Here is a 23126-nt window from a genome sequence, read left to right as displayed (position 1 = left end):
TTTAAACTTTTTTTTTATTATTAAAATAATATATAATATTTAAAGATATTTTTCAATTATTTTCTAACTTTTTTTTTTTTTATAATATATAATTTTTGGTGGTAAAATTTTTTATTAATAGATATTTTCTGGTGTCATTGAATGTATATCTATATAGTATATTTGATATATATTAAACTATAGATAAGAAATATATTCTTTCTATTAACAGTACATATGTTCAAGGAGGAAAAGTTTTATATCATATTTTATTGGTATATTTTAAAATTTCAATTAAAATTAAAGATTCTTTAACTTTATTTTTCATTTTGTATATGAATTTATAAGATAGAACATATGGGTGGAGTTGTTTAGTTTAACTAATTTTTGTCATTTACTAAAGAAAATATATATTAAATTTATAAAAGAAATTAGTACATTTAGTATTTATACAGTAACGATATCTTGAAAACAAATATTTTTACTAATCATATTTATGTTAATTTTATTTTTTTTTCGAAAATATCTATTGTAATATATTTTTCTTTTTTTGAACTTATGTCATTTGATAATATAAAAAAAATATTTCCATATACTTTAAATATATTTTCTTAAAACTATAATATTATATTATAGCATATAATTATTTAATTCTCTTTTATAAAAGATTTCTTTTCATTATTTTTCTTTAAATGTCAAATGAACCTTAAATTAAATACTTATAAACATAATGTTTTCTTATCAGAATTAAAAAGATGAAAAATTATATATGTGAGAGTTACTTTTAAAAATCTTTTAACTTTACTTTTTAAAATATTTTTAAAAAATTAAAATATTGTATTTCTTTTATTTAAAAATCTTTTCATATACTATTAATTTTGTTATATTTATAAAAAAAAAAAGTTTTGATTATAGTTTACAATTAAGTATATTTCTTATTTTATTCTAATAAATACTATATTTTTCAAAATGATTTTTCCAATTTTTTTATTTTTGTTATTTTCTAACACAGCTTCAGTCTTTATTTCATCTACAAATTTTTTGGAACGTGATAAGTCAATTGAAAATGGTATGTTTTTAAATAAAATTAATCCTCTTATAACCTACTGTGAATTTTATTAAGAATGTTAATCATCTTTATATTGTTAAGAAGATTGATACACATACTTTCTTTATTTTTTTTTAATTCAAATATTTTATAAAAATTTATATTTTTAAGAGATAAGTTTCAATAGACAAATTATATTTAGTTTACAAAATAAAATTTTGTAAATATTACATCTGTTCTAAATTTATTTATATATTATATTTTATAAGAAAAAGTTATAAACTATTATCAACTCATGAAGGTTAAATTCTTATGGGAATATAATATCTTACTATCATTTTCTTAAATTTACTGTTCCATATAACTATTTATTTTTCTTTGATAAATATCTTATAATATATTAAGAAAAATAAAATTTTACCAAGTATAAGTTGTCATTAACTACTTTTATATAAACTAGTAAAATTAAAATAATGATAATAGAAATGCTATTATATTTATAAAGTTTTTCTTCTATATAAGTGGATAAATGTTATGGATAAAAGTTAGGGAAAAGCAATTAAATTTGATAAGTAGTATAAGATCTGTTTCACCTAATAAGTAATAAACATAAAACAATAAAAGATGGATTTATAAATGGAAGATTATTTATTTTATAGTTCTTCACAAGAATAATAAGTGTTGTTAACTTTTCCTTTTACATTTATTATATAGATTAAATTTAATAATATTATAAAGATATGTTATACTTTTTATTAAGAATATATAATATATATTAAAAGAATTATATAAATAGTTATATTTAGAAAAAATAAAAATAATGTTTGATATTTATTTAAATATGAAAACAGAAATTAATTAATAACTTCTGTTAATTTTATTTAAAGAAATAAACAATAACATATAGTATTAACGGTATACTTAAAAGATTATTAAAAATTTTGTATATATTCAAAAGTTATTAAATAAATTATATTTAAGCTAAATTAAAAGTTGATCAACAAAGATGTATTTCAATGTCAAAAGATAGTACATATCCAAAAATTGTATCTGTTGAGGAGCATTCACCAGCATATTTACATTGTTCAATAACACCAAATTCAAATAATATTGTTGCTTGGACAAGATTAAAAGATCAAACTTTATTGACAGCAGGGGCAAAAAGTTTTACCACAGATGGAAGATTTCAAATTTCACCACGAAATGATAATGATTGGGTATTGATTATTAGGAGAACTGAATTATCTGATACAGGATGTTATTTTTGTGAAATTAATACAGAACCAAATAGAGTTGTTGAACCAGTATTTCTTGAGATAAGGCGTATGTTTATAATAAAATTTATCAATTTAATCTACCATTATAATAATAGTCCATTAAAAGATTTTACTTTAGTTTGCATGAAAAATTTTATTTTATTTTTTAATAATTATTTAATGATATATATATATTTATATTATTTTAGCAAGACGGTCTGCAAATCAAAATTCAATGGGTGCAGCTGCTGTTTCCATGTCTCAAAGTAAATAAATTTGTCCTATTTATGTTATGTTTTAGTTTATTTATAATTTTTTAAATGTTTAAACAGTATCATAATATTTATGATATCATATATATTATTTTTTTTATTATCTTTTTTAATCTCTTATATATATTTATTTTTTCCAGAAAGAAAAACTTCATTATCAATTGGAATTGAAAAAAATGACATAATTTTAAATTGTACTATAACTGGATTACCAAGTGATAGTGATGAAGTTATATGGAGTAAAAATGATATTCCAATGGATCTAACTCAATCAGATAGTAAGTTATCTTTTAATTAATAAAATTATATCTTTTTTTTAAGAATATTTTGTCCTCCAACAAATGCACCTATCATCAATGAGTCATATTTTATATATATATGATGGAAACAAAAATGATGAAGGAATTTATAGTTGCAGTGGAAATAACCTTCCTACAGCCCAACATCGATTAACTTTAAATAGTGCCAATAAATATTATTTTTCATACTGTTATTTTGTCATAATATTTATTAAATTACTAATTAATCTTCAAATATATTAATTTTTTTTCTCCTAGTCATTTAAGATGTATTTAAAAACATTTAATAAAAAATATATATACATAATAAAACTGTTAAATATTAATTTATATATATTTCTATAAATTTATATAAAAACAAAAAAATTTGTAATGATTAAAATGAATATGATAAAATGAAAAATTTATTTAATAAAAAAATATTCTTCATTATTTTGTTATACTGTAAATATTGTTAAATATTATAAAAATAAATTTTTCTATGATTAATAAATCTTTAAAAATACAATATATATTTAATTATTAAATTTTAAGTAATTTTAAACACAACAGTTTTTTTTTTAAATTAATAATATATTTGATAACAAGAAAAAGAATTATTCTAAATATATTTTATATTACATATTTAATTATATTTAATTGAATTTTTTAAAAAAATTAAAAATTTACCATATTGATCTTTAAACAATTAAATAATTTATAATAAAAATTTTAACGACTAATGAATAAGTTGAATATTTAATATTATAATAAATATTTTCATACCTATATAAAAAGAAGAAAAAAATGTAGCTTTATAAATAAATTAATCTATCATTATAAAAGATTAAATATCTTTTTGCATTTAAAAAGATAAGGGTTTATGTGCTTTTTAAGGATATTATTAATAGTAATAAAAAAAAATTAAATTAACATTATTTAAATTAAATACATCTTTTAATTCCCATTTCTATAAAAAGAAAAAAAAACTTTAATAACTAAATTAATATTATATTTATAAAATTATTATCATATACATTTAATAAAGTTAATATTACATTTTTAATAATGGATATAAATACACAACTTTTACATAAATCATCATTTTATAATTATTTTTTAACATTTACCGTATAAAATATTGAGGCGTGTCATTATGATAACCCATTATTTCAAACATATATTATTAATTTATAATATGTTAAATGATATTTTTGTATAAAAATATTTTACCCCTACAATTTATACTAAAATTAAAAAAATTCAACTTTACTTTATTATTTTTTTTTAACCATCCATTTTTATAGATTAAACTTTTAGAAAATGAATTTTGTCAACAAAATTATTTTGATTACCTTTTTATTTGGAAATGAGATAGATGGTAGTTTACCGGAAGAGTTTACAAAAATTAAGATGCCATTCAAAAAATTTGAAATTTGTGAAAATTTAAGTGAACAACCTTTTTCTGAACTTTATAATACAAAAAATGGTAATATTAATTTGGTAATTAAAAATAATAAGGAATGTTTTCTTGAGTGTGATATTTTATCATCCCCAAAACCTATAATTAATTGGTATAAAAATGATAAATTACATCAATCACATTTGGATAATATTTTAGATCATACTGATGATTATTTAAATTCAAAAAATATGAATTCACAAATTGGGTGGTCTAGTATTCTCTCAAAAATTCAAATTTATTCTAATAATGTTGGAGATCAATTTAAATGTGAAATTATAAGTCCATGTATAAATGAAAAAATAATTTCTGATACTTATACTATTCCTGAATTTGCATTACATAGTTGTTCAAAAAATTATGATAATATACATTTTTTAAAAAATTTAAATAAAAATAACATTTTTAGTATCCTTAGTTACTTTAATCCTTATCAATCTTTGTACATAAAAACTCCAGTTATCACAACTGCCACAACCATGAGAATGGAATATCCGGGAAATTTTATTACATTATCATGTAAAAATGAAGCTTACCCTAAAGCAACAAATAAATGGGAAGTTATTGAGAATGATAACGAAAATGGGAGTGGTATTTCAATTGATAATTTTAATTATTTTAAAGTAAGTCATTTTATTGAGAAAAAAAAAAATTCATACTATTAATAGCTTATTTATACGTAACTAAAAGATTAAAAATTTTTTCAAAATTATTATTAAATTAAAAAAATATATATTTTTATGTTTATATATAACTTTTTCGTAATTAATAATTATATTAACTTACTAAAAAATATAAATATTTTTTTTTATTTCACTTAACTTTGTTAAAATTTTATAATTTAATAGAATATGACATATACTTTTTTTTTAAGTTATAAATTAATTATAATATTCAAATTTATATAAAACTTTAACAACTTATTATTTATTATTTTTTTATTTTCTTCTAGTTATAAGTTAATAATAATCTTTTTTTTGGAATTTGAGATTCTTTTTATTTTTAAATTATTACAATCTTATATCCATAAAATTAAATATTGTATTTATTATCTTATAAACAAAAAAAATAATAGATGTCTCGAATTTTTAATATTTATATTAACATACTTTTTTCTTGTTTATTTAATATAATTAAGAATAAGTCTATTTATCAAAAAAAAAAAATTATTAGAAATAATTTAAAATTAAAAAGGTAATTTAATTAGAAATCACAATCATTAAAATATTAAAAATAAAAAAAACAACTTTTTTCTTATAAGCAAAGATATAAGTTATTATAAACATAAAATATATGAATATATCATATTTTATATTTGTAAAATTAAATTTAAGGTTCTTGATAATGGTGATATTTTTCTCAATACAACACAACTACCAAATGATATTGTTCAAATGGCACTTAGATGCAACGCTTCAAATGTTTATGGATGGGATATTTTTGTTAGTACTATTCTTCTTGTCACTGAAGAAAGAAAATAATTAATAAAATGATAACTTTTTTTAGTATATATTTTTTTTACTAAATTTTTAAGAATGAATTTTTTTTTTATCTAAAATAATCAAATAATACATGATTGTTCTATTTTTTTTTATATTAATAGTATCATCAAAAAAAAAATACAACCTTTGAATAAATTTTATTACTCTCCCATGATATATGGTATCATTTTTTAAATTAAATTAATAAATACTTCATCGAATTATAAAATAATGTTATTTTTATCATTTTCTTTTTTAAATAAGAATAAAATTTTACATATATAATTTTATAAATAGAGCAATGTTAGAGTAATTTTTTATATGTTTATTAAAACTATATATTTCTTTTCTTCTTTAATATTAAGTATAATTTATAAAAAAAAAACATACTAATTAATTGCTATTTAATTATATATTATTTTAAAAAATTAATTTGTAAAAGTTATTTTTTACGTTCATAATTAATGTATTAAAGAAAAAATTTTTATTCTAATTAATTTTTTAATTTAATAATAATTTACATATATACTATTAGATTTATTAATTATTAATAATAGAAAATATGTCATATCATAAAATATTATATAACATTATTGAAACATCTTATATATTATAAATTTAGATTATTTAAAAGAAATAAATTTCAAATATATATATATATTGAATGTGGACAAAAGTTGATCTTTGGCATAGATATATTTTTGATAAAAGATTGCCCACTTATCTCATGTTTCATATAAATATAAATCATTAAGTACAAATCATTTTATTAACAAATTATAAATCTTAACTTTTACAAATATCTTTTTATAAGATTATTGTTGTAAAAATTTATATTTTATTGTATAAATTTTAAACATACATATAAAATAATATAATAAAAATTTTCATTGATATTTATAAAAATTTTACTTTTAATAAACATCTTTAAGTTGAAATCATACTTTTATTATCAACACTATCTGTCTCTATCATATACATGCATGACTTTAGAATATCAATCAATTGATTAATGTAACATAAATAAACCTTTATTTACCTACTTAATTTTTATTAGTATAACTTTTATAAAAACATCTATTAAAAAATTATTTGTATTATTATTAGTATTTTTTTTTTTAATTTTTGATATTAAAGAAAAAAAAATATTTATGAGTTTTTTTTTTTATTTCTATATTTAAAATTTTACTATTTATGTATTTCAAAATTAATTTTATCTACACATCATTACAAATAATAAAACTTATTAAATTTTATACTAACTACTAATTATCTAATTTACAATAACTTTCTTATCTATATATATATATATATTTTTCAATTTGTCATGGATTTTTTTTTTCAAATAAATCATTTTGATTTATGTGTGTTCTCTTTTAATCATTTCATACATTTTTTTTTTGTGATATATTTTTGGGTAATTTATATTTTACAAATGAAATCTTTTTTATTATGCATAATTTGTGTTTTAAGGTGTACTTTAACACTACAAATATAAATATATTATTTTTATTGACTTTACTTCAATTCTCCCTTATCATTTGTAATCATTTTACCAAATTATCATAAAACAACTTTTAATTTTAATAAATTATCAAGACATAAAAAAATATTATCATAATTAACTTTGTTATCCATTAATTTAAAAAGTTTAGTGGTTATGTAAAAAAGAATTTTTTTTTTTTAATATTTTATTTGTTAAAATGATAAGAAATTGATACTATTAAAATTCAAAATGTTGATTGCATCTTCTTTACACTTTACTACTTTTTTTTTTAATATCCCTTTGTGGTATTTTTTTTTTTTTCATTTTGTATGACTGTTATACAATTTTTTAAAAATAATTTTTTAAAGGTAAATCATAAGAGATAAAATTTAGGTTTTTTAGGCTTTTGTGACAGATGTTATGATAGCATCTAAATTATATTCATACAACAGCCAATATAAATTTTGTAGTTTGAATCCAATTATGACATCCTCTATAAATAAAGCAAATGATAGTAAATCTATTTCCGATTGTGCCATTTGTGGAGATAAAGCAACTGGAAAACATTATGGAGCACTTTCGTGTGATGGATGCAAGGTTTGCTTATAAAAAATTTTATTTTTTTTTTCTTTATTTTGGAAATAAAAAATTTTTAGAATTTAATCACAATGTTATCTAATCATTTTAATTGATTATTTTAAGGGTTTCTTTAGAAGAACTGTTAGAAAGAAAAATAATTATGTTTGTAGATTTAGTAGACAGTGTAATGTTGATAAAGGTAAGATATATCATTTTAAGTTTTAATAAAATTATTATTATTATTATTACTAGATCATAGAAATACTTGTAGAAGATGCCGTTTTGATAGATGTATTGAAAATGGAATGCGAAAAGAAGCTGTACAAAATGAAAGAGATCGAATAAGTAGTTATGCAAAAAATAATTCCGAAGAAATTATGGATTTTACGGAGGAGGAGATGATTGCTTCAAAATGTATTCAATCACTGTTAGAAGCTGAAGCAAAAACTAGGCAATTACGTGCTAGTGTAATAACAAGAACAGCTTCTGGTTTTAAAACAGCTACAACTCTTGATGTGACTGATAGTATGTCACAACAATTAATTTTAATGGTAGAATGGGCAAAAAATTTGCCACAATTTCAATCACTTCCTATGGAAGCACAAGTCGGGTTACTAAGGCATTTTTCATCACAACATTTAATAATGTGTGCAGCATTTCGTAGTATACATGTAAATGATGCTGTTTGGTTGACAAATGAATCATGTCTACTTCGAGATTCAACAGAAATACCAGATGTTAACAAAGTTGCTGAAAAAATTCTTGATCATCTAACAAAACCAATGAAAAATTTATTAATGGATGAGAAGGAGTATGTAATTATGAAAGCAATAACATTTTTTGATTGTATGGCTAAAGGAGCTGAGGTTGCTGCAGATGAAATTCAAAATAGTAGAGAAATATATTTAGGAGCTTTGGAGTATCATGTTTTAAAAATGTCAAAAAATGGTGCTAGTACAAAAAGGCTAGCCAACTTGTTATTATTGTTACCACCAATTATGGCAATAGCTAGAGATTTAGTAGAAGATGTTCAGTTAGCAAAATTATTTGGTTTAGCTAATGTTGATTCTTTGATGGTTGAGTTAATGTTACCAGGAGAGGCTGGCACTGAAAATTATAATCATTTAAAGTCAGTCACTAGTGTTCAAAAAGATGTCCAATCTTTAGTTAAGTCGGAATTTAAGGAATTTAAATAATTTTTTTTTCATATTTTATTTTTCCGTTACCATAAAAATTTTAATTAATTTGCTATTAGTATTTATAAAAAAAAAAATTTTTTTTATTTTTGTAATAAAAAAGAAAACCTTTAAATTTAATACTTTTTAATAAAAAATTTTATTTCTGAAATAGTATTTTGAATCCCTCTTAATATCTAACAATATTTATTATTGTTCTTCAAGAAATATTACAAATAGCCTTCCAGTTGTATTAATTTATTTTTATCTTTTTTTAAATTAATTTCTAATTGTATTAACAATTTAAATATCTTTTTAAATTTATAAAATTCTTTAATATAACTATAAGATGTCTACCATATTTAATTTTATTTTTAAAAATTTTAATGTTGACATTAATTGCTGTAGTTGATGATATTACCTCGCAATTATAAATAGTACAACCTATTTGAAAAAAAGTAAAAAAAAATCAAAATAATGTGCAAATTATTTACTTTCTTTTTTGGATAAACACATATTAAAAATACAATGTTTACAATCATGTATTCAAGACTTCAATATTATCTCATTACAATATTTAATTATAAAAAAAATGTTTTCTATGGAAGTTAATAGAATGGTTTTTTTTAATTAATTTCTATACATTTAAAATTATGATATTAATTAAATTCTTTTTTCAATTAAAAAAAAAATGTTTTTTAAAATAAAAAATAAATTTGTAATGTTAAAAAAAATTGTTAAACTTTCTGTATCAAAAATCTATTTTTTTCCTGAATTACATATAAATTGTTATTTAATCTTATTTAAAACCTTTTTTTTTTGTTTTAAAAATATATTTAATTTTTTATACAAATTTTATTTTTTACAATTTGAAAAATATTAGTCAAGTTATAATATATTTAATTAACAAAACATTAAACTTATATTTATATTGTAATTATTACAAAATTCTTATTTTTATAAAAAAAAAGTCACATGCAAAAATGTAAAAAAAAAAAAAAATATTTTTTTAAGAACATTTATTCATGTGTAATAGATGTTTGAGCATATATCATATCAGATGCAATAAAAATCTATAAAATAAATTAATAAAAGATGAAATAAAAAGTAAACATACATGAACTAATGAATATACCAAAGTAAGGGAGAAATAAAAATTTGCATTACCAGCATTATAAATCATCCATATAGTCCACATTGTTGGAAACAAAACCAAACAAGAAATTAAAGCTCCAAAGATAATTATACTTTTTTTTATCTTCTTAAAAAGATTGTAGTGTGTGGGAAGTAAGGATAAGTAAATAATAGCATCACCATATGAAGGATATGATGTAAAACATGTAATTATTATCAGTGATATATGTAATAATAAAAATGGGTACCTCTTCAAAGTTATTGCCAATGGAATCATATATATAAATATATGAATTTGAAATACAGTAAGAAAAAAGCTTTCAAAATGAAGGAACACTTCACAAAACATGTACCAAAATAAACCAACATCAGGATATAACTCTGGAACTTTTAATTGAAACATGTAAGTAGATTGTATATATTGAAAACTATTTCCAGATAATATATAATTTAATCCATGAATTAAAAAAAAAGATGTAATAAATATTGTAGATAGTAAGATTTTCTTTTTTGGAAATTTTACAACTATCGTACTTAATAAAGTAAAATAATAAATATTTAAACTTGTTAAAAAAGATAATAAACTTGTATATTTTTCTGATTCATTATTAACATAATAATGTATTGAAAGAATAACAAAAAAATTAAAAATGCTTGATGTTGACAAGGCTGCTGTTGTACCAATTGCCATTGGATTAAGTAGAAATCTAAAAAAAAATAATTTACAAATCTAAGAAAGTTTCAAAATTTACAGTATAAAGACTAAATTTTTTACTTTCTCATCTCCACCAGTTAATTTATCAGAAATACTTCTTAAAAGAAAGGCACTCCATGTATCAAAAAACAAAAGTAGTAACAAAAAACCTTTAGGAAACCAGACAATATATTTTAAAAATATTAACATTAATGGTTGCATATGAAATAGATCACCATCATATGGATCTTCACCAATATCTTTTAAAAATACTCCTTCTTTAAGTCGTTCAAATGAGTTTGTTGCAACGACAAATTCTGGACATTTTATTAAGTAATCATGCCAAAAATGATAGCTTATTACTTTCAATAATATTGACAATGATAATGGTCTGAAATTAATTTCTTACAAGTGTTTGAAGAATCTATGAACTTACTGAAGTGCCACCATTGATATATATTTAAAAATTTCATTTCTTTCTTTCATTTGTTGTTAAATATATATTCATTCATACAGAATGTTTTGTCTAAAACTAAAATATATTTTGATTTGGAATAGTGCTACTTTGTGGTAATATTTATACAATAGAAAATATTACCCATAAAAAGTTTTTTTTTATATATTTTTTTAGGAAAATGATTTATTCATAAAATTTTTGATAATTTTAATAAAATATATTAATAAAATAATTACTGAAATTTCATAAATTTGAATATTTTTTTTTTTTTAAAAAAAAATAAAATTAAGTATATTGTATTCATAAAAAATTATATTAAAAATCAGGTGGATAAATAAATTTTATATTATTGTAAATTATCTTAATTTTTTTTAACTGTATATTTGATCAAAATTTTTAATAAAATTTATTTACAATATTATTTTTTTGTCTTATTTATATTAAAAAAGTTATTTATTTTTTTTAAAAAAATTTTAAATTTAAAGGTAAAATGTGAATCAAGTGTTAATGTAAAAGTTTTACTGAATAAAATTAAATAAAAAAAAATTTTTTTTAAATTACTTTTATATATCTTTTATATGGTCACCTTATTTTATTGTTTGGTAAACTTTTAAAAATTTTTATCCTCCATTTTGTAAATAGAAATTTATATTAATCTCAAATGCAACATTTTATATATTTATTTATTTAACTTTTTTTTTTTTAATATTTAGTCATAATGGGCAATAAACAATCTATTAAAAATGAGGAAAGAAGTAGTAGTGATGATGATAGTGGTTTATCATATTATCAGGTATAGGGAATATTATTTATAAATATTATTAAAATTTTTAGATACAAGCTATTCAAAGAGCATGGAGGCATATGAGTAAAGCTGGGCAAGCATCATGTGGAAGGCAAGTTATTACAAAAATTTATCAAAAAAATAGTGAATTAAGAGTGATATTTCAAAGGTATGCAACTATAGATAAGTTATCTACTTATCGAGAAAAACCTATTGAATGGGGAATTTTAAAACATGGTGAAGAAATAGTTTGTTTTTTAAATTATATAATTAAAAATCTTAACAATCTAGAGTTGATTGAAGAAAAATGTCAAGATTTAGGGAAATCTCATAGAACGATGAAACAATATGGAATGAAAGAGGAACATTGGGATATTCTTGGTGAAGCAATTTCAGAAACAATTTGTGAAAATTATGCTTGGAAAAAGAATCGTCAATTGTTAAAAGCTTCGAATATTTTGACAAATTTTATCATTGATAGAATTAGATCTGGTAAGTTTATTAATATTCACCATTATTTTAAATGTTATATATAAAATGTAAAAAAAATTTTTTTGGTACTTTATGATTTGAACCTCGCCATTTTCAAATACCTATAGCTTCTTTCAAATCTGTTTTTTTTATAAAATTTCGAGAGATGAGATTCCTTTCCAATCCTCCTTTGTAATTTAAAAAAAAAAACTTTATTTTTCACTTAAAAATTCATAAAAAAAAATGAATGTTCTTTAACATGGACTCAAATTTCTCACTTTCATTCTTTTTCCGCTATGTAAATTCATGCACGTAGCCTTCTAATATACTCTTTCGTGTTTCCTTGCAAAGCCTTTCAAAACACTATTACTGCGCTACTTTTAGCGACATTTCATAACATTAATAATTTTGAAAAAAAAATAAATTATTTAGTACAAGTCAAATATCAATTACCTTTTTTTTACATTAAATTTTATTCATTTAAAAATTGACATCAAACGTTATTTTTTTTATTGATTTATAATAATTTTTAGAAATTATCATATAATATTTTAATATGCAAAAAAAATAATTTTTTAATATTAATTTTAAAATAATTTTAAATAACGGGGTTCACACCATAAAGAACCAAATTTTTTTATATGACATCATTTTTATAATTAAAATAAGGAGAGTAAAATCAATTAAAAATGTTTATTTTTTTAAATTAATTAATAAAAAAAATAGAATTATTTAATCATTTATTATAATTATTTTTATGTTTTAAAATAACACTTATATAAGATTATGTATCTGTTTAATAATCGTAACGAGAAAGTAAATAGTTCAATTAAAATTATGTAATTGCACTATTTTTTACTTTTTTTTTGAATAACTATAGAAATAAATTTAACTAATTATCTAATTTCTTATTTAAAAATAATTCCACTGTAGTCATTATATTGTTTTGGTTATCTTTTTTGTTTTAAATTATAATCACTGACATTGAACATAATTTGTAGTCGATAATATTTAATTACAATATGTGAAAATTATTTTTAGTACAATAATAAAAGTATATTTTGAGACAACTATTGTAAACTTATTAAATTATAGGTTTTGTACAAAAAGAAGTAAAAATTACAAAATTACCAATAAAATGTTTAACACCAGAAAACAAATTAAAACATTTATGCATGAAACGATGTAATACCATTGGAAATGGTGAATTTTGTTTAAAAAAAATTATTCATTCTCCAATTCGTACAAAATATTCTGTTAATCATAATATTATCAGAGCTAAAAGTGTTGATAATAATGAAAATCCAAAAAGGCGTATATTACCAAGTATTCCACACATAGAAACAAAGAAAATAGAACAAGAAGACTATACACATAACTTTCAAAGAAGGATATCTTCAAAAATAATACAATACAATAAATCAACTATTTTGAATAGAAGTCGACCTTGTATTTGTAATTTCACAAACATTGATTATGATTTGGAAGGAAACATTATTATGTGTAAAGAAAAATTTCAAAAAAAATTCATGTGACAAAATGTTTTATAATACAACTTCTGCTTTTAAAGATATAACAAAAAAAATTACTTATCATATTCATTAATCTTTTACATTTATTTAATCGTAAAAATTACATATAATTTTCTAATAAAGTATTTATCCAAATATCTTGCTTTTATTATCAAGCTTTAAACAGGAAATATCAAGTTTTCCCATAATTATCAAAATAGATAACAAAGAAAAAAGCATAATTTAAAATGTCCTTCTCATAGTCATCTTCATAATGTTTACCATCCCAAAGAAACAAGATAGTCTTTGATAGTTAGCCTTTAATTTTAAACTTGTTTATGACTGGTAATTAAATAAAAATTTTTTAAATATTGTTTATTATACACGTATTGCATTTTTGATGGTAGAATCGAATGCAATTTATAATATAAGATGTTCCTTATAATATATAAAATTTCTAAATTACTACAAAAATGATAATGTACAAAAAAAAAAAATAAATGTGAAAAAAAAAATTTCTCTTAATTATAGTTCAATTGAAATTAACAGATGTTCTAAAAAATATTTTGTTTTCATTTATATCAAAGGTAAATACATAATCGTGGTTTTATTTTAATTTAATTCCATATAAATCTTCTTTTATAAAAAGATTTAATGCTGAAATAATTGAAAAAAAAAATTTTTTTTTTTGATTGTTTTTAATTGTCACAGTCATCATCAATTATATCTATTGTATATTTTAATTGTTTTGGACTAAACCATGAATAAAAATTGTCAAATTCAATAATATCTTAAAAAAAAATATATTATTATAAAAAAATTTAAATATTAATACTTACATCTTCCAGGACGTTCACAAATAAAGGAACCAGATATTGGAACTAAACTACATTCAAGACGTATATAAGGATAAACAGCATCCATCTCACTTAAATTATTCTTACTAGATGTTTCATCATAATAAATAGCGAATCCGATATCATCTTCTTCTGTCATATATTGCCATGCAATTTTTGTATTTTTCTTCTTTGTTGAAATATCTATAAGATGTTTGTCGCCAGCATATACAGTAGTAAGTTGATCATAGTCAGGCATAGCAGTATCAGGGTCAATATGGAATGAATCAGGAATTGGTCCTAATCCATATCTAACAATTTGTGGACATTTTGGATCACCATTATCATCTACCATCTTACCACCCCAATGCATAGGCCATGAATCTATATTGACATAATTTTCTAATACATTTTGCCATGATTCTTCTCCTGGCATGTCAATAAGATTAAGAATTGATTGTGATAAAAATGGGGTCATTGATCTAAAGGCAACACGTGCCATTTCAGGAGCACGTATAATTAATACTTTCTTTAAAACTAATGGGTAATGTTCTTGAAATAGTAAAACGAGTGTTGTAAATGAAGAGGCAAAACGTTTGCATGAATAATGTGCTGATGAGATATGATCAAGATCAAAAACTAACATCATTTGACCAAAAGCTTTTCCTGCCTAAAATTATTAATTGTTTTATACAAAAATATATATATCTAATTTAACATACCTCTTTAGCTTTATTATCAGCTAATTGAATTCCTTTTTCAATAGCAGCAAGTGAAAATTTAATATAATCAACTGCTTGAACTGATCTTAACATTCCATCAACATCCATATTACCTAATAATGACATTAAAATAGGATATCCATCACGATCACCCAAAAATCCATAACCACAATATTTTTCTAAACATTCTGGTGGAACCCATTCATTAATATTATTTAATTGCCATGCTTTTCTAAATAATACATTTTTCCTCAATCCTTCTGATGTCTCATCAAATCTTCCATCTTTAGAACGTAACCATCTTAAAATATACATATCATCAACATCATCTAATGTTGGAACAACTGTTCTCATATCTTTAACCATTTGTAACTCTTCACTTGATGGTGATCTCGTTACATCAGGATTAGAAATATGTATAGAAGCTGGTTTTGAGTATGGCATCTAAAAATTAATAATAAAAAAAATTTACATTAAAAAAATATATATATATAATTAAATAATAATATGTTATCAATAGAAAGAAAAAAAAAATTTTTTTTTAATATATAATTTTTAAAAGATAAAATTATTTTATAGTGAAATGTTTTTTTTTTTCTAATCATTTATATCTTTCATAATAAACCTCAAATAATTCGTGCATTTTGAAAAGACCTTGTAAAATGCAAGGTTTACTCCTGTGTGTGGAATGAAGATATTTATTAATACTTGAGCATGTGTGCATGTTAGGGGTAGAGTTACTCTATTTTCTATTGTCCATTCCTACCGTCCTTCTAACCAGATGAAAAAGATTTTAATACACGAGAGAGAAGTTGTTCTCATTCATCCTCGTACAAAACATAATTATCAACAACATCTACAATTATATTATTTAAAGGCCTTCCTCCATTTTTCGGTAACAAATTTATTATCATCTATCTTCTCCACCTTAGGGAAGACAATATATATATATATATATATATATTATATATATATAGTTTCACAATTTAATCACTTCTTCCAATCACATGAATATTAAATATTGCTCATTTTCCATGACATAAATTAACAAAAAATAACAAAAAGAGAAGAGAAGGACCAGACGAATAGAGAGGAAAATATTCCAAGGTTCTTTTCTATTTATATAGGTAACTTTTTATAAATATACATTATATTATAAATGTATCTAGTGACTAATTAAATTATTGTATTATAACAATACTTTTAATAGGTAAAGAAATCACCAATAAAAAAAATCAATCTTTTAGAGAAATAAAGTTAAAAAACAATCATTTTGTATAAATTATTATTTTTTTTTTATTTTTTTGAAAGATCATATAATTATTCACTTGTAATTTATACTTTTGTTCTATCATATTTTATCATAAATTAAAAAAATAAAATCATTGATAAAATTACTATAATAAATTTTATTGAAAAACTACAAAATTCTCATTAAGACAAAACTTTTTGTTTTCTAAATATATGAGAAAATTTATGAAATACAACATCCTACATTCATAATTATTTAGAATGCCAATTCTAGTAATTTATTCAGCAGTAACATTTTCAAAAGCAACGTCACTTTCCCCAACGGTAGCTTCAAGTTTTGATCCAATAGGTATTCCTTTTTCTTCATATAACTTAGCAAGTTCTTGTGGGCATGTATGTAAATAACCTTTTCCAGTTTCACAAATTTCACGCATACGTTTGTATGGATCATAGTTACTATAAAATGATAAATTATATTAAAAAATATATATATATATATATCTAAACTTACGCAAAAAATTCTTCATACTTAGTTTGTCTTGGTTTTACATATGTGAAGTAGCATACTACTGTTGATGCAAATGCAGTAGCTAAACCATAATATAGTGCTTTTTTAGCATTAGAGTGAAGCATATTACGCATAACAGGAGCCATCTTTTTTACTAAAATGAAAAATTACCCTATTTATTAGAAAACCATGATTTTTAAAAAAATATATAAATATACCAAAAAAAATATATGGCAATATAGAGACAGTCTTTTTATAATATAAAAAATATATACATTTATTTAAATATTGTATAAAAATATAGAAAAACAATCTCCAACAATATCTACAAGAATTGGTTAAAGACTAGTCAATCGCTTTAAAATCAAAATTGTGTATACATTGGAATAACGCTCGTAAATATATATGTAATTTAATAAGTGTAATATATAAAAATGTTTAGAAATGTATATTAAAGAAAAAAAAAATTATAATTAGATTGTTTAATAAATAAAAATATTTATTATTTAAAAATAATAATATGTCGAAATTAACTTTTTTTTATATATTTTTAATATATATTATTCAATTTTCTGTAGAAATTGAATTTCCAATTGTTCTTACTACATGGGCTGCTGAACCATTTCAAGAAGCTACTGGAAGAGGTAATTTTTTTGTTAATAAAATAAAATATTGTTTCTAGCATTTGATGTATTAAAAAAAACAAACAATCGTCTTTATGCATTGACAGAAGGTTTATCAAAATGTGAGGAATTACAATGTGATGGGACTGTTGGATTTGGAGGATCACCAGATGAGAATGGAGAAACAACTCTTGATGCTTTAATAATGGATAGTTTTGGACAAAGAATGGGTGCTGTTGGAGATTTAAGAAGAATTAAAGATGCAGCTAAAGTTGCTTGGGCAGTAATGAATTATACAAAACATTCTTTTCTTGTTGGTGATCATGCTACAAAATTTGCCATTCAAATGGGATTTAAAGAGGAGTCTCTTGAAACTGATAAATCTATAAATATGAATAAAAAATGGAGGGATAATAAATGTCAACCTAATTTTTGGCAAAATGTAATTCCATCACCTTCAAAAAGTTGTGGACCATACTCTCCAAACAAATATTTTATTGAAAGTAATAAAGTATGTGAAAATGAAATGTATTCAAATCAAAATCATGATACAATAGGTATGATTATAATTGATAATGAAAAAAATATCTCTGTTGGTACTTCAACAAATGGTGCTAGAAATAAAATTCCTGGTAGGATTGGTGATTCACCAATACCTGGAGCTGGTGGTTATACTTTAAATGGTATTGGTGGATGTAGTGCAACTGGAGATGGTGATATTATGATGAGATTTTTACCAAGTTATCATACTGTTGAAAATATGAAAAATGGTTTGAAGCCAAAAGCAGCTGCAAGATTAGCTATTCAAAGGATTCAAGAAGTTTATGGAAATTTTTTTGGTGCTTTAATTGCTGCAAATGTAAATGGAGAAATTGGAGCAGCTTGTTCTGGAATGAAAACATTTAGTTTTACAATTCAATCAGGTTTAGATAAATTACCTAGAGTTTATACTGTTGATTGTATTATCAAATTGAATTGAATAAATATAATATTTAAATTTTTAATTTTTATTTATGTATTTAAAATAATTATTTTACATAATATATAAAAATGCCAAGACCAAAACGATTTCCACTTTGTAAAGAAACATCTATATTGTGTAATAAGAACACGTAAGTTTTTATAAATAAATTATTATTAAATTAATTCAAGATACACAATCAAAAAAGTTCTTGGTGTTGGTGGTTGTGGTGATGTTTATGCTGTAGTTGATCAAAAAGGTGATTATTATGCAATGAAAACAGAAATATATGATAAAAAATATCATAAACAACTTGAAAAATTTTTAAAAAGTGGTGGTACAAATAATTTACTTCGCCCTACACCTAATTTCACTGAAAGACTTCCACTTGAATGTCGAATTTTAAAACAATTATGTGAAAAAGAAGAGTACAATGACCATTTTACAATAATTGTTGGTGATGGAATTTATAAAAATTATCGTTTTATGTTAATGGAAATGGTTGGTCCTTCATTAGATGATTTACGAAGAAAATATGGAAAAAATAATTGTTTAAGTGTAAGTACAGCCATAAGAGTGGGATGGCAATGTTTAGAGGGCATAAAATATTTACATAAAATTGGATTTATTCATCGGTAAGTTATTAATAGTTATTTTTTAATTTTCGAAATTTAGAGATATTAAACCACATAATTATACTTGTGGAACAGAAAAGTATAAAGATACAATATATTTACTTGATTTTGGTATTTCAAAAAGATACTTTGGTGAACCCTTCAAAGAAGAACCATTAGAAAAACCTATGTTTATTGGAACAATTAGATATGCATCCAGAAATTCACATAAATTATTTAAACAATATCCTTATGATGATGTTGAAGCATGGGCTTATTCTATAGCTGAAATTATGGATCATACAGTAGTCAAATGGAGGAGAGAAAAAGGACCATCAAAAATATATAATTTAAAGAAAGAATTTTTTATGCCAAGTAAACGATCAAATTCATTTAATGATGTAATTCCAAAAAAATTTAATGAATGCCTTGATCTTATAGAATTTCATCGAGAAAATGAAATAAAAGAGTTTTCATATTTTAAAATTCATTTACTACTAAGAGAAATAATAGATGAATTAGAAATTGATATAAATGAACCATTTGAATGGGAAAAATCTCGAAAATAATATAAGCAATTTTTTAATAAATTCTTTAACACCAAAAAATAAACTTCATCACGAATGTTTCTTGTATTTGACATTATATTAATAAATAAATTATATCATGCAATTATTAAATGATAAAAATATCTTCTTAATATGTATTAATTTTTATAAAATGCACTAAAACAAATATTTAACATTTTAATAATTTTTTGTTTTTATTATCTACCATAAGTAAATACTTTTTTTGACATGATATTTATTGTTAAAGTACAGTTTATTTTGTACTTATATTTTTTTAAAAACTTATAAATCTAAACATAGATTTCATTTTAAGATTATATTTTTAAAATTTTAAAAAGAAAAATTGACATTTTGATTTTTTTTTTCAAAAAAATATAACTTTAAAAAAAGGAAATAATAGGTTATGAATAAAAATCATGTATACTATTGAAGTGAACAAAAGTTTAATTTAATTTTTAATAAAAAAATATTAAGGAAGTAAAATTTTTAAACCTAGACGAAAAAATTTAATTAACTATACTTATAGTTGATGAGAATTTAATAATTTTTTCAATATTACAATAACTGCCAAAACTTATTGCCCAATTTTTTTCCCACTTTAAAATCAGTTATTGTGAAAAGATTTTTGTTGCCTTGAATAAATTTTATTCTAAAAATATCAAAAGAAAAAAGAAAAATAAATTACATCCAAGTTTATTTTTGATTAACAGTTATGGAAAAAAATTTTAATTTTAAATGGTTAAAAAATTTATTAATTTTAAAAAAAAAATTGAGAATAAAAAAACAACGTTAAAAGGAAATTATTTGAATAATAAGATTAACCTTTCAGTATATAAAATCAAAAACAAATGGATAAAAATAATAATTTTCAATAAAGTATATCACATTATATTTTTTTTCTAAAAATATTAATAATATAACAGTTTGATTAAAATTGTTTCACATTAAAAGATTCCCCATTTTAATGCCTAAAATTAAAATTTATTTTTTAAATTATAATAAACAACAGTTGTTTTGGTTTCAATGATAATAATAAACTGATGAATTTTTTTGTTAAAATATCTAAAAATTACCAACTAAATTTTATTCAATTTTTTTTTAAATAATATAAATTTGATAGAGACTTAATTTTTTTTTTCAATCTATTTTCCTTAAAAATTATACACAATTTCTCTCTTTTTATTTTTACTAATTTGATTTTGTTATTTTGAAAACTAAAAATTAATTAATATAAAAAGTCGATATAATTAAATATCATAAAGTAAAAATGTTAGTTTTATATAAAAAAAATTTTTATTTTATATAATATTACAAACAATTATTATATAGGTAATTTATAAAATAAAAACATATTTTCTAATTATTAATATATTTTAGCATTTATTCATGGCAAACAATTTTTTTTTTCTTTTAATATTTAATTTAAAAATGTCGAAGATATAATAATTTTTAGTGTTAATAAATTTATATTAAATAATATAAAAAAGATTTATTTAAAACTATTGTTTATCTTTTTCTTTAATCTATAAAAATTTATTTTTGTATATAATAAGTAAGTTAATGTAAATAATATCTATTTTTATCAATCTTTATTATTAGTACATATTAAAATTATTGTTCTTGATATTAAATAAGACACGATATTTAAAAAAATAATATATATATATATGCATATTTTAAGAATTTATTTTTATTTTAACAATTTGTCTTAATTTTGTAAAACTAACTTTTTAGAAGATAAATTTTTAAAAATCTTTTGAACATATCAATATATATCTCTGAACATACATCATCTTAAACAATGTAAAAGTGTTAAATATTTATAAAATTTAAAAAAAAAAGACAAGTTATTCAAAAAAAAAAAGCCGTATATATCTTGTTCCTTATTTTTATTATTATTTTTGTTCATATCATTACTAAGACTTTAGATAACTCAATACTAAATAAAATTTGCTTTTTCTTTAATTGTTTGTTACATTTGAAATGATTTCAAAATAACACTACATTTATTTAATTACAAAAAGAAATATTTTATTTTAGTAGCTTTTTATTAACATTAAACTTTTTGAATTCTATAATTAATTTATAAATACTATTTTTTAAATTTTCAAAAAAACAAAAATTTTTTTTATCATTTATAGTTTTTTATTTATAAAAAAAGTTACTTAAAATATGTACTTTATTAGATTAACAAGAAAATTTTATTATACTAGTTGGCCATATGTTGTAAACGTACAAAAGTTTTTTTTTTGCTTTTTTAATAATTTATATACAAATAAATATTAAAAAAATAAAAGCAATATAGTTTTTTTTCTTTTTTTTTTAATTGTGTCAACAAATATTTTAGAAAACAAATTTTTTTTTAAATATTCTTTTATCTATGAATTGTCATATGTATGTACATCTTTTTTTTAAAAAAATATTTTATTGAAATTTTTTTATGATAACAATGATTAATTTAGTATAATATAAAATTTATAAAGTTTTCAAATAATGATGTCATAAATATATTCATGTTCTGTTACAATGTTAAAATTTAGTGATTATTTATTTCACCACTTACCAAGTAATAAAAAACATTTTTATCTTAAAAATACTATTATTTTTTGACAACCTTAATATCATTAAATAATTCACATGTATTCTCTAAAAATAAATATTCAAACTTTTAATAATCAAATTTTTCAAAGACACTTTATTTTAATGTTTTAAATGAATTTTGGAAAAGGACTTTTATAAACTTTACATCATTAAATTTAAATTTTATTAGCAACTTTAGATACTTTTAAAACTTATGTTTGACCAAAAAAAAAAAAAGCTAAGATTCTTTTAATGGAATAAATTAATTTTTGTATCTATCATCATAAAATGAAATTCTTTTCTTTGTCTTCCAATTAGCTTTTATTTTCTAAAACCACTCATTATAGCTTTTTCTAATTTTTTTGTTTAGCAAGATAAGAAAGCAAAAAGATATC

General features: G+C 20.3%; 9 protein-coding genes across 9 annotated transcripts; 6 read left to right on the top strand and 3 right to left on the bottom strand.

Moving 5' to 3' along the window:
• Positions 1-948: 948 nt before the first annotated feature.
• On the top strand, positions 949-3097 carry SRAE_1000219700 (Immunoglobulin V-set, subgroup domain and Immunoglobulin subtype domain and Immunoglobulin-like domain and Immunoglobulin I-set domain and Immunoglobulin V-set domain and Immunoglobulin-like fold domain-containing protein; the record flags this gene model as incomplete). Its single annotated transcript, XM_024649245.1, has 5 exons — positions 949-1048; positions 2009-2350; positions 2493-2549; positions 2696-2833; positions 2877-3097. The coding sequence occupies 5 exons, from the start codon at positions 949-951 to the stop codon at positions 3095-3097; spliced, it is 858 nt and encodes a 285-aa protein (XP_024503142.1).
• Positions 3098-4246: 1149 nt separating this feature from the next.
• On the top strand, positions 4247-5776 carry SRAE_1000219600 (Immunoglobulin-like fold domain-containing protein; the record flags this gene model as incomplete). The annotated part of the gene is made up of 2 exons (XM_024649244.1): positions 4247-4918; positions 5630-5776. The coding sequence occupies 2 exons, from the start codon at positions 4247-4249 to the stop codon at positions 5774-5776; spliced, it is 819 nt and encodes a 272-aa protein (XP_024503141.1).
• Positions 5777-7745: 1969 nt separating this feature from the next.
• On the top strand, positions 7746-9037 carry SRAE_1000219500 (Transcription factor HNF-4 homolog; the record flags this gene model as incomplete). Its single annotated transcript, XM_024649243.1, has 3 exons — positions 7746-7859; positions 7965-8040; positions 8094-9037. 3 exons carry the CDS (start codon positions 7746-7748, stop codon positions 9035-9037), a joined length of 1134 nt encoding a protein of 377 aa, XP_024503140.1.
• Positions 9038-10035: 998 nt separating this feature from the next.
• SRAE_1000219400 (Phosphatidylinositol glycan anchor biosynthesis class U protein) lies at positions 10036-11330 on the bottom strand (the record flags this gene model as incomplete). Its single annotated transcript, XM_024649242.1, has 4 exons — positions 10036-10089; positions 10134-10857; positions 10903-11235; positions 11281-11330. 4 exons carry the CDS (start codon positions 11328-11330, stop codon positions 10036-10038), a joined length of 1161 nt encoding a protein of 386 aa, XP_024503139.1.
• A 689-nt stretch (positions 11331-12019) lies between these two features.
• On the top strand, positions 12020-14091 carry SRAE_1000219300 (Globin family and Globin-like domain and Globin, structural domain-containing protein; the record flags this gene model as incomplete). Its single annotated transcript, XM_024649241.1, has 4 exons — positions 12020-12094; positions 12136-12197; positions 12240-12577; positions 13652-14091. The coding sequence occupies 4 exons, from the start codon at positions 12020-12022 to the stop codon at positions 14089-14091; spliced, it is 915 nt and encodes a 304-aa protein (XP_024503138.1).
• A 674-nt stretch (positions 14092-14765) lies between these two features.
• Positions 14766-16349, bottom strand: SRAE_1000219200 (CRAL-TRIO domain and GOLD domain and CRAL/TRIO, N-terminal domain-containing protein; the record flags this gene model as incomplete). Its single annotated transcript, XM_024649239.1, has 4 exons — positions 14766-14857; positions 14907-15573; positions 15626-16069; positions 16251-16349. The coding sequence occupies 4 exons, from the start codon at positions 16347-16349 to the stop codon at positions 14766-14768; spliced, it is 1302 nt and encodes a 433-aa protein (XP_024503137.1).
• An 805-nt stretch (positions 16350-17154) lies between these two features.
• Positions 17155-17530, bottom strand: SRAE_1000219100 (Cytochrome c oxidase subunit 6C family-containing protein; the record flags this gene model as incomplete). The annotated part of the gene is made up of 2 exons (XM_024649238.1): positions 17155-17332; positions 17388-17530. The coding sequence occupies 2 exons, from the start codon at positions 17528-17530 to the stop codon at positions 17155-17157; spliced, it is 321 nt and encodes a 106-aa protein (XP_024503136.1).
• A 374-nt stretch (positions 17531-17904) lies between these two features.
• SRAE_1000219000 (N(4)-(beta-N-acetylglucosaminyl)-L-asparaginase) lies at positions 17905-18986 on the top strand (the record flags this gene model as incomplete). Its single annotated transcript, XM_024649237.1, has 2 exons — positions 17905-18028; positions 18067-18986. The coding sequence occupies 2 exons, from the start codon at positions 17905-17907 to the stop codon at positions 18984-18986; spliced, it is 1044 nt and encodes a 347-aa protein (XP_024503135.1).
• A 71-nt stretch (positions 18987-19057) lies between these two features.
• On the top strand, positions 19058-20151 carry SRAE_1000218900 (Protein kinase domain and Serine/threonine-/dual specificity protein kinase, catalytic domain and Protein kinase-like domain-containing protein; the record flags this gene model as incomplete). Its single annotated transcript, XM_024649236.1, has 3 exons — positions 19058-19119; positions 19160-19603; positions 19644-20151. 3 exons carry the CDS (start codon positions 19058-19060, stop codon positions 20149-20151), a joined length of 1014 nt encoding a protein of 337 aa, XP_024503134.1.
• Between the last annotated feature and the right edge of the window lie 2975 nt (positions 20152-23126).

Source organism: Strongyloides ratti (assembly GCF_001040885.1).
Source record: "Strongyloides ratti genome assembly S_ratti_ED321, chromosome : 1".
NCBI classification, from domain to species: domain Eukaryota; kingdom Metazoa; phylum Nematoda; class Chromadorea; order Rhabditida; family Strongyloididae; genus Strongyloides; species Strongyloides ratti.
The sequence above is the reverse complement of the archived record's forward strand: the minus strand, read 5'-3'. Positions and strand labels throughout refer to the sequence as shown.